Source organism: Fusarium oxysporum, chromosome 6 (assembly GCF_000149955.1).
Source record: "Fusarium oxysporum f. sp. lycopersici 4287 chromosome 6, whole genome shotgun sequence".
NCBI classification, from domain to species: Eukaryota; Fungi; Ascomycota; class Sordariomycetes; order Hypocreales; family Nectriaceae; genus Fusarium; species Fusarium oxysporum.
In genome coordinates this window covers 533742-544125 of record NC_030991.1, presented here as the reverse complement: position 1 = coordinate 544125, position 10384 = coordinate 533742, and the positions used below count along the sequence as shown (strand labels likewise).

At 49.9% G+C, this 10384-nt stretch overlaps 6 protein-coding genes across 6 annotated transcripts; 3 read left to right on the top strand and 3 right to left on the bottom strand.

Annotated features, from left to right (window-relative positions):
• Window positions 1-4: 4 nt before the first annotated feature.
• On the top strand, window positions 5-2105 carry FOXG_07045 (uncharacterized protein; the record flags this gene model as incomplete). The annotated part of the gene is made up of 3 exons (XM_018385679.1): window positions 5-828; window positions 938-1244; window positions 1307-2105. 3 exons carry the CDS (start codon window positions 5-7, stop codon window positions 1889-1891), a joined length of 1716 nt encoding a protein of 571 aa, XP_018244327.1. The 3' UTR covers window positions 1892-2105.
• A 424-nt stretch (window positions 2106-2529) lies between these two features.
• On the top strand, window positions 2530-3654 carry FOXG_19623 (uncharacterized protein; the record flags this gene model as incomplete). Its single annotated transcript, XM_018399884.1, has 2 exons — window positions 2530-2635; window positions 3488-3654. The coding sequence occupies 2 exons, from the start codon at window positions 2530-2532 to the stop codon at window positions 3652-3654; spliced, it is 273 nt and encodes a 90-aa protein (XP_018244326.1).
• Window positions 3655-4561: 907 nt separating this feature from the next.
• On the bottom strand, window positions 4562-4732 carry FOXG_19622 (uncharacterized protein; the record flags this gene model as incomplete). Its single annotated transcript, XM_018399883.1, has 2 exons — window positions 4562-4599; window positions 4645-4732. The coding sequence occupies 2 exons, from the start codon at window positions 4730-4732 to the stop codon at window positions 4562-4564; spliced, it is 126 nt and encodes a 41-aa protein (XP_018244325.1).
• A 992-nt stretch (window positions 4733-5724) lies between these two features.
• Window positions 5725-7170, bottom strand: FOXG_07043 (uncharacterized protein). Its single transcript, XM_018385678.1, has 2 exons — window positions 5813-7170; window positions 5725-5744 (listed from the first exon to the last, which is right to left on the bottom strand). The coding sequence occupies exon 1, from the start codon at window positions 6981-6983 to the stop codon at window positions 5949-5951; it is 1035 nt and encodes a 344-aa protein (XP_018244324.1). The 5' UTR covers window positions 6984-7170; the 3' UTR covers window positions 5725-5744; window positions 5813-5948.
• Window positions 7171-7386: 216 nt separating this feature from the next.
• FOXG_19621 (uncharacterized protein) lies at window positions 7387-8519 on the top strand. Its single transcript, XM_018399882.1, has 2 exons — window positions 7387-7973; window positions 8036-8519. The coding sequence occupies exons 1-2, from the start codon at window positions 7659-7661 to the stop codon at window positions 8189-8191; spliced, it is 471 nt and encodes a 156-aa protein (XP_018244323.1). The 5' UTR covers window positions 7387-7658; the 3' UTR covers window positions 8192-8519.
• Window positions 8520-9574: 1055 nt separating this feature from the next.
• FOXG_07042 (uncharacterized protein) lies at window positions 9575-9976 on the bottom strand (the record flags this gene model as incomplete). Its single annotated transcript, XM_018385677.1, has 1 exon — window positions 9575-9976. One exon carries the CDS (start codon window positions 9974-9976, stop codon window positions 9575-9577), a length of 402 nt encoding a protein of 133 aa, XP_018244322.1.
• Between the last annotated feature and the right edge of the window lie 408 nt (window positions 9977-10384).

Genomic DNA, 10384 nt, shown 5'->3' with positions numbered 1-10384 from the left:
GTTGATGAGTGATGAGACTGCGGACAGTGAAGGAACCAAGGCAAACTCTGAACCGGTTGATGAGATTATCGCGTTAGGCCCTCGAGAAGATCTCGGCGAATATGAAGATGAAGATGAAGAAGCGACTGAAGAAGATCCCGACTTGACTGTCGAAGAGGAAGAGAGCGCCCCTCATGAACGAAACCTTTGGTCGCGAAGCAGAGACATCGGTGATATTCAAAATGATGAGCCTATGGAGGACACCATGGCGGCCAATCCCAGGTCTGCGCCCGCCAAAACCAATGGGCAATCCAGAGACAGTCCTGTCGCCTCCAGCTCCGGCTCCAACGCAGCCGAGTCGAGCGCTCGCCCTCGGCGCAGCTTTCAACCTCCATCTTGCTTGGTTCATGATACCCCCCAGAGCTCTATTCACCGTCCAGAGGGACCAGATGAACAAGCTTCGGCGTCTTCTGCGGCTACAACTCCACAGGCTTTTCAAAGCTCGACGCAGCCACGCGCACCACCAAGCTCCCAAACGACGGCGCCTCTCACCTCTGCTTCTCAGAACGCCCAGGGTGCTCAACGACCTGGTGTGCAACCGCTCAAGCAAACAGCGTCATCTGTTCCGGGCAATCCTCAGACTCCCGTGTCTCTTCCTGCGACAACTCCACAGGGCACTATGCGCCTTCCGCAACAACCAGGCAGCCAGGGATCAGCAACCGCGGCTCAGAACTCTGTACAGCTTCGCGCACAATCAGCAGTACAGACGCGGACCAATAACACAATGGCATCATATCTTCCCCATACTAGATCGATATTAGCACAATCCTTCAAAGCCAAAAGCAGAAGGTGAGAATGTTGCGCTGTTGAAAACTGATACTAAAAATGTTTCTTAATAAGCATTTATTTATAGCAGTATCTAGACTATAAGCTATTGGCCCAGAATTAGAGGGTAGAGCTTTCAGCAACAACCGAATCACCGGCCATCGGCGTCTACCAATACGACTCCTCAAGCATCTCTATACTCCCACCTAGGAGGCAGTCAACCATCGACACCTCGTCCCATCGCCCCTACTGGGGCTAACAAGCGCCCTGCTCCGTCATCGCCAGCAACAGCATTTACATCTACCAACAGCTTCATCAACCAGACAGCGGCGAGCATTTCAGAATCACTCACAGCCCCTTCAACCAAAAGACGAAAGACTGCTGACGTTCGACGCCCAAGTTCACAGGTGACCGGATCATTGGATTGGAACGCTCTTCTTGTAAGCAACATTTGCAAATACAGTCAATCCGATGCAGTCATCATAAACTAACTTCCTTTCAGCCCACCGGAGACGAATTTAGAGCAAGCTTGAAGGCCGCTTCGGCTGCCTTAGAACCTCATATCAAGAGCTTCGAAGAACTCTTATCATCCATCAACGACGAACACCGCCGACTCGCCGCCGTTGAGCGCAGTCTCAGACTTACAAAGGTCAAGCAAGCAAAGGACCAGGAAAAATCCCAACACGCGCTCAAGGATGTAGAGGAATCAATCACAACCGAGAACAAGATGCTCAGGGACCTTGAAGATCTCTACAACAAATATCCTGGGGACAACGAACTTCGCACCTTCCTGGATAGACGAAAAAGAACGGTTCTCGAACATGAAGAGGTATATACCGTAGTCAAAAGCCAACTTGACAAGAGTACTGCTGGACTTTTCAAAACCGACAGCAAGATTGCGTTGGTTACCAAGAGGATTGGGCAGCTTGAACCTGAGAAGGCCGAGGTCATGAAAGAGAAGATGGGGATCGATACGGCGGCGAAACGATTGATGTTTATGTCTCGTTTTATGGAACCCGGCTGGCAAGCTAGACTGGCTATGGTTGAGGAGGCTTTGGGGGAAGGGGTTATGCGGTCTGCATTTTGATAGGGGTTTCATTGTTGTGAGTGGTGGTTGAAGTTGTAATATAGGGATATCAGCTTTATTAAGCGTGGCGTTGGTGTGAAGGGGATACCGTTAGTTTGATGGGACAATTAATGTATTGAAAGAAAGCTATCGAGATTACATGGACTTGCTGTCATGGCCCAGAGGCTGAAAGGACTGCATGAAAAAGATTAGGCATTGAGTGCTATTACGCTGAACTCATGTCAGAGCCCATGATGTATTTGTGAGACGGTTCTCGACGAACTGACACTCCAGTCAATACCTAGCTATGGAAGAAGAGGCAAGCCAGTAATTCTAACTTCGGGCTGCCAACAAGATAACAAAGAACACTATCTCCAGTCAATAGACTGTCACTAGTGTCTCGACGCCATTAATAAGTTTTGAGTAGTCCGAGATCAAGTCCTTTGGGAAGGTGCAAGTGAGCGGGATATCCTAACCATTGAAAGGCTTGTCTTGCTTAGTCCTTGGCTAATCACCCTACAACTCTTCCAGATACTTTCATCATCCGCACTAATCCCTTTCCCTCAGGCTGCTCTCATCTACTTCGTGATATCCTGAGCTATACCGTTCCAAAACGCGCATGTGTTTGCCGTGTTCTGCTCATACTTAACCAGCATCCAATGCACATTCTTCTCGGCTGGAACTGTACTGCTCGCATTTACCTTCATCAAATTGTGGAACGCATTACCTCTCCTACCAACAACCGGTCACTTGGTCTCGTCCATTGTGCTGTTGACAGCAAATCATGTAAAATAATTCAAAAATTCAGGCTGGACAACGAGGCCCAGGGCTGGTGACCATTTCCCAGTCTCAAACTAGGTCATCCCAGTGGCGTTCAGCAAAGGTATGCTCTGCAACACTGCGTTGGTCATAAACAGTGGGATTAAATCTCCCGCGTGATAAGCTAGCTTGTCGCTGGGGAAGCCATAGTTCATCGCATAAGTCTTCTCACTGTAAGAGTCGATGGGATCTCGGGCGTTGCATGTGAATGACGCATCGCGGATTACGTATCTTAGGTATAGGTTGTAATCGCCACCGTAGTTCTTCTTGCAGTCATAGTGTTTACCAATCTGGTCTCGCAGTGGTTCCAAACTTTGTCTTGGGAGGAAAGCCTCGAGGACACTGTTGAATGACGTTTGGCAGTACGTCACAGTAATATCGAGAAACATTCCGAGTTAGCTCTTGTTGGAAAATCCGGGAAACCCCCTTCCCTTCAGGATTCAGACTAACAGTCTGAAAGTCCTAGAATTGGAGTTCAAAGTCATAGATGAAATCGTTTAGAGATATAAACCTGAGAAGAACTCTCATCTCATTAACAATCAAGTCCAATTAATATTTTCACCCAGCACTGCTGCGCAAGATAAACAACATGAGAGCTATACTTCCCGTCTAGAAGACAACACCCATTACCATCCTCCACCAGGAAAGTAGGATAACGCCAGTTAACCAGCTCCTCGAAGCACGGTGACCTAGGTTCTCCGCACGACTCAAATCGTTTGACGATGCATATCCTCTTATAAGACAAATGCTACCACAGCCAGCCCACTTACCATGATCTCATCAAGCGAAGATATCAAGTCCAGACGGAAAGCAGCTTCTGGACGCGTCTCCGACGCACGGATAAGTCCCTTAAGCCTTGCACACGACCGAAGCTCGTCCAGCAACGCTTCAACCAGGAACAGATGCCACCGCTACAGACAGCATTGAAGGAAGAAATGGCCGACGCTTTCCTCCACTGGGTTTAGTCACTCGACCCATTTACCTTAGTCGTATACTCAGATAGTTCTCTGTCCTCTTAGGGAGCTTCTAGCTATGGCTTTACTATCCACTTAAACAATCTCCCTATTTCAACGGATCAGGTCGACTTGGATCGACTGAGGTCTTCGACGCCAAACTATAGGGGCATTAGAGGGCCTGGAAGCCGCCCTAAACCTGCGAGAATCAGTAACACAAAACATCATAATCTGCCTAGACAACCTCGCGGCCGCCACATGCCTGCGAGGCATACCATCCGACTCCTCTCCAGACGTCTTTCTCAAGCTTCAGGCATTAGCAGCACCACATAGAGCCACACAGGTACACTGGGTGCCAGGACGTACCGATATCCCTGGAAACGAACATGCCAATAGACTGGCCAAAGCAGCATCATCACTCCATAAGCCCGCAGGCCTCAGTTAATGCTAGCATACCTGCGAAGGATCGCAAGGCAAAAGCCGAAAGAAGCATTCGAAGCCTGGTAATGCACCGCCGCTCCTGAGCAGTATAAGAGACTCAATCTCAAGGCGAACATAGGCTGTCCGCAAGAGCTCTCGCTCCCGCGCGCAGCCTTGCACCATCTGCTGGCAGCGAGGTCGCTTCACGGGGACTTCGCCGCATACCACGAGAGATTCGACCACGGCAACGCACGCCTGGTCTGCTCATGCAACCGACTCAGAGCACCGGACCACATCTTCTACTGCAGAAAGGTACCGCCGCGTCATCGGATGAGGCTGGGACCCCCGCCGAATGCAGCCGCCAACTTGGCAATAGGAAAAGACTTCACCAAGTTCACCGAACTATCTAAAGCGAACGCATTCTTCGGAAAGATCTGCCCTCGCTATTAGACGAGTACGACCCGGGACGCACTTGCATCCGTCCTCCCCTCTTTTACCTTTATACATCTCTTTTGTTACCCTTCTTCTCTCTCTTACCTGTTGTCAGCCAGATGAAGGGCGTTAGCACGCCTTTCATCTGACCGCGATCACTTGAAAGCAGCCCTGAGGCTACCGCGCCCAGAGGCTCACGATCGCCTGACAACAGGCTTACCCTGCGGCTATCGTTCATCAGCCGCGCCTGATCATCCCGCTGACGGGTAACAGGCTTGATATGATGCGCCTTTTGTGCCGTTGATATGCTGGATAGGGTTATCTGTTGACGATTTTGCAAAGGGAATTGCTATACGGGCATGACGTTTTGGCTACACAGGCATGACTCTTACACGGGCGTGACTTTTGTGGCATCTGATTCGCTAAGGCCCATATTTGTTAGCACATCTCGGTTCTGCCGACAACCCTAATTTGTACCTATCCCTTTCGGTGGCATAGCCCTTTTGCTTCGTACGTGGCCCCACATCCCTCCAGTGACCACACTAGTACAGGCGGGGTACGAGAAGTTCGTGAAGAGACGCATTTTCATCAAAACACCATACAAATCAAGCCAAATCAGTCTCAAATAAAACTATGACCTCCCAATCAATTCCTAGTGATACATAAGCCTACGGTGACGATAGCTTCAATAGTCAAAATGAAGCTAGTCGTACCGGGCTAATTGCTTCTACACTGAAAGGGAGATCTTGTTAGTGAAGCTGGCTTCACCGCCTTTGCGAGGATGTACCTATGAGTCGACGGAAGTCTAGCGAATCAGATGCCACAAAAGTCATGCCCGTGTAAGAGTCATGCCTGTGTAGCCAAAACGTCATGCCCGTATAGCAATTCCCTTTGCAAAATCGCGCTTTCGACAGGGACGTCTAATTTCGCCTCGCGAATGACTAAGTTTCGCAGATCCAAAAGCATTTTGTAATTAGCGTGTAAATAGACCCTAGCTCAGCACGTCCTGTGCCCCAGTAGGGGGCTTTCGGGGTCTACGGCCCCCCGGACGAAAAATATACATAACATAACATGACATATGCTGAAACGCAAAAATTTCCACAACAGCGAGGTCGAACTTTTAAAACAACTGCCACTCAAGGAACACAATTGCGACTGCGGACGGGGAAAAGAGCGCGAAATTCACGAGTACCCCAGGAAACCCATACATCCATTGGCGACTGCGACTTTAGCCAGCAACAATACACATCCTATCGTGCGTCAACAAAGCCCAAGCATCTTCAGCATCATCTTCTTTCAAACAAACAAATAAACGCACAAACGTATAGCCGCACATGGGTATTCAGCGTTTCGCCGCCGAGCCCATTCATATTGCATAAGATGCCAAAGTCAAGGCTAAAATATATCAGTTGTTCCTAAATAGAATATCCGTAGAGTTTTTCATTGCTGTACGTTTACACATCGTCGCGTATAACCCCTCTGATAAACTGTATGGCCACTTCTGTCTCTGACCACGAGTACCATGAGTTCCGAAAAACGAGCACAGCCTCCTCTCGTGATCCGAAAGTATAAATCGTCGGCACACTATGAGCGTATAGGTTCGGATTCATGATGCCCGGCCAGAAATGTGGATTCTTTTCCTTGACTATCCTATACAACTGTAGTGCCTGGCGCCGCAGCTCAGCGATTGTCTCCTCGTAGTTGTCTTGCGCGACAATGTCCGGCCGTCTGAGAAGTATATCGCTCATCGCCTCCTCCTGCAGATGATCATACCTAGCTTCCCCTGTCGCGTTAGGATTACTCTGCAAGAATCCTTGGAGGGACTCTAAGTCCTTCATCAAACGAATCTTGATGAGCGTCAAGGCCACGAAGAAGGCCAACTCGATGTGGTGGGGCTTCTCGTCGACAGCCTCAAACGTATCCTCTCCATGCATGTCGAGAAACGGCAAGTTCATATCGCGCCAGTCATAGTGCGAGTCGCCTCTGACAGCATACCATTTGATGAAATCGTATGCATCCTGGTCTCTCCCAAGCCGGAGATACAGCGCAGGAACCTGGGAACGAACGCGTAAATTGTCGCCTCGACAGAGACGAAGCAGGTCGAGGGAATGGTTGAGTGCGACCTCGACGGCTTCGCCGGTGCGGACGTTGAGAACGGCAGTGATGTAATCAAAGCGAGCTTGCATGTAAGGGCGAGTGCTTTTGAAGAACCAGAAAAGGCCTACGGCGTTGTCGAAAGGGCTCCCGTCTGTGTCTGCGCCGGGATTGATCCGCAGCTTTTCCTCTTCCTCTAAGGCCTTATCTCTGGTCTGCTTTATCGGGTTGCATTGGACCTTGTGCTTGGGTCGGTCGGCCCTTTGGTGCGGCTGGCCACAATACTTGACGACATGACAACCACCGCAGCGGAGGAGGTTAGGGCTCTGAAAGCCAACCTGGCATGGCTGGTGGTTACAATGGTTGTAGGGAAGGCCCAGATTCATACGCGGCATCTTGATTGGTAGTCTAGTGTGGATGTCGACGTTTCCGGACACGGTCACAGAATTGACGTGGTGATGAGACACTCACGAAGTCGGGGCGTTATCTGTTAGATGCGCACTGGTTATAGCAATTTCGCGGTAAGGTGAGTTCAGTATATCGTGATTCACAGGATAAGATTGTAGTGTTCTTGCTTGTTCTATTCGTGCGGGGGCGGCGGTCTTCTGTCGCGTTCGGACAACAAACCGCTAGTATCCTTATAACCGGGAGGCCTTCAATCTAGCGCCTCCTGCAATGCATATTGACGTCAATCTAATATTGTTAGATTGGCGGCTGGGAATTGTTGGATTAGTGATAGCGCCTCGATAAAAGAAACGTGTATTTTGTGGGTCCCCGGATATATCAATACCGGGTGGCGGGGAAAACAGAGACAGAAGAAGGACGAGCTCCTGGGGACTAGATTGACCCTCAAGTGTGACACTCACCCTCCATATAATTGGACATCAACCCTACACACATATCCAACACTTCCCAGCCGCCAATCTAACACCACGTGGCCCCATAAAACCCGCGTCCTTCCCTCAGCTTTCTCCTTTTCTCTTCTTTTCTCATCTTCCCTTTTCATTCCTATCAGTCCTTTGGAAGAGAAATAGTAATTCCAGACATTAACAATATTGTCGACCACCGGTATGCCCACGTCGAGCCAATGGTACGACCGTCACCGCAGATGCAAGGATGGCTGCTCGCACGAGGGAAAGCTTGAATTGATCACCTGGACATCCACGGCTGGTGGGGACCGCATGGGATGGGGCAATTGCCTAGCTTCCGAATCTGACGAACTCAAAGAAAAATTTGAGAAGGAATTCAACTCCAACGAGGAGAAGATGTACGAGTACTGGCCACAGGGTTTCCGGTGGACCTGTTGCGGAACGGAGGGAGATCAGCGATTTGGATGTGACCACCATGGAAACGGAAGCACGCCATGTAGCTGCGATTTTTGCAAGGTTAGTACTCTTAGGCGCTTGTTCGACACGGAATAATGGCATTTGCTTATCAGAAGCGGTAGATTGGCAAACCAATTCCGGACTCCATCCATAAAAACCGGACAGAGTCTGCTGCCGGAAAGGGGCTGAGACTCTCTAGAGGTCCGGACCCAAGAAGCTTCAATAGGAGCCAGGGCAGGATAGCGGAGATCATGCGCTTGTCCTTCGGGGCACCTTAAATAATTCACTGCGCGCAAGGACGATTTACAGTGATTGCTATTAAACCGGGGTCTAATTTGGCGTGGATGGACGTGGATTGAACCTCTGTACTCCTGGAGATCCAGCACTAGTCCTGACTAGCTATCGTGTCGCATAACATTCGTGTGACCGGATGTAACTATCCGGTTTCGCATCTGGCCTGTGGCATAATCCTAACGACATGAACTTAAATAGCTGTGCCCGAACACATGGCTGTTCGATTTCTTTTGTTCTTGAGATAATTCTTATCAATCGACTGGTGCCACCAATGATCCCTGCGGAACCAATTGTCTGACATATCGCTTACCGAATTCAGTAAATGGCTTTGTTGTTGAGGTGCCATAAGCCTGAGTTGTTGGAGCTGACAACTTTTGCTGATCGGCTGTTACAGCATCGTTTCAGAGCGATGAATGAGCGAGACTCTCATAGATAAAAGGACCAACACCCACCATGGAATTAGGTAAGACAAGACAATTAAAGCCCTTTCTTAGTGACTTCTATGAGCTCTCCGCTGCCGTACAGCCTTCAACATGAGTTTCCACCAACAGGAGAGGCAAGCCGGTCGCGGCTTGCGCAAAGAGCCTTGATGAACGAGGTTGTTATGGCAGTTTCGAGGTCAGTTGAGATGTGTTGGATGGAAACGTAAAGGTTGAGTGCAAATATTGGCTTTGGATTGGGTGATGTTAGTCACATGTGTATTTGCGGGAGATGGGGTCCTTTCAAGGGTATGCTGGCATCCTCCTCGACGTGGTGTAGGAAGTGAGGGGCCATGAATCACAATGCAAGATTGGAAATGTCGGGCAATGGAGATGCAACCCTTGCGACTGTAGAATTATCAATCCATCATGACCAAATGCCCAGTCCGCCTCTGTAAGGTATATTTGGGAAAAGATAGAAGACATCAAGAGTTGCAGGCGATCTGTCAGGAGCTTGGTTTGAAGAGAGTGATGACAGCAGGCAAAGGTGACTCCAGGTTGTGATGCACTTGATCTCTGACATATTCCCTAGTTGGGCGATTGGCCCCTTCTTATTGTGTTAATAGGAATCCTCAGTTGCTGAGGTTATCGCCGGCTGATCCCCAGTCAGGGCCTGCAGCTTCCGTTGACCCGGACTCACACACCTAGTTAGCCGGTTGTCCGAAGGGCAGGGCCCTTGAGCCACTTGGGCCTCTGACACGATGCCGGGCTGCGGGCTATTGTGGGAGGGAGCATCAAAGGGCAAAGTGGAGGATTCACAAGAAGGTCTGCATGCCCAAGGATGGGCAATCTGGGCGAGAAGCATTTGCGTACTTTGGGGTATATTGATGGTCGCCACTGGTGGATGGACAACAGCTATCTCAGTCAATTTGTTGCTGTACGAAGTGTCTATTTGTTGCTACGATAAGAGGATTTTTCGAGCGGATTCCTACTCGACTTCCTGATATTCCTTTGAGGGATGACGGTTGCGATGCGGTCGAGGCGAGTCTGATGTGAAGGCTGTGATTGAATCGGATTTGGGCGGATCTGGACGACAGGTAGTGGCAACATCCGCCCCCGATACATCAAGCTCATCTTGTGAGGAAGCCGAAACGGTGAGGGATCTGATAGACTCGTGGCTCTGAGAAGAGGGAATGGTGCTAGAAGAGGCCAGGGACAGGTGTCGTTTCTTCGTAGGGGTCTGGCCATAGTCAGGGATTGTTCGCTTGGCCGGCGGAGTACTCGGTTCGAGCGAAGCAGACGTAGGAGTAGAGGGCGGGACAGGAAGTGGTGGGCGCACAGGTGGAGCATGCTTACGGATGGTAGCCCTGATCACGGATGATAAGTGTCAAACGATATTCCGTCCCAGCCGAGGAGGCGTCCCGACCCACTTGAACACCACTGTTTTGTATATAACTGAGACCTTCGTCCTCTTGACTTGAGCAGTGATCTAGGCCAAAATTTGACTCTCAATAACCCTCACACGCATGACATCTCCCTATTCACTTTGACAATAAGGACCGGAATTGTGTATTGTGTGATGGCGCCAGTGTCCGACTCGAGACCATCTCGCTGTTCAACCTCCCAGGTCAGGGCGTACGAGTGAACACGATCGTTCATGAAGAATCATTGCTCGGTCCATTCTGATGCAACGACTAGTTGATTGTAGATGGAAAAGGTTGAGGCTGAAGAAGATGCATCTGGAGTGGTTGTCGGGGT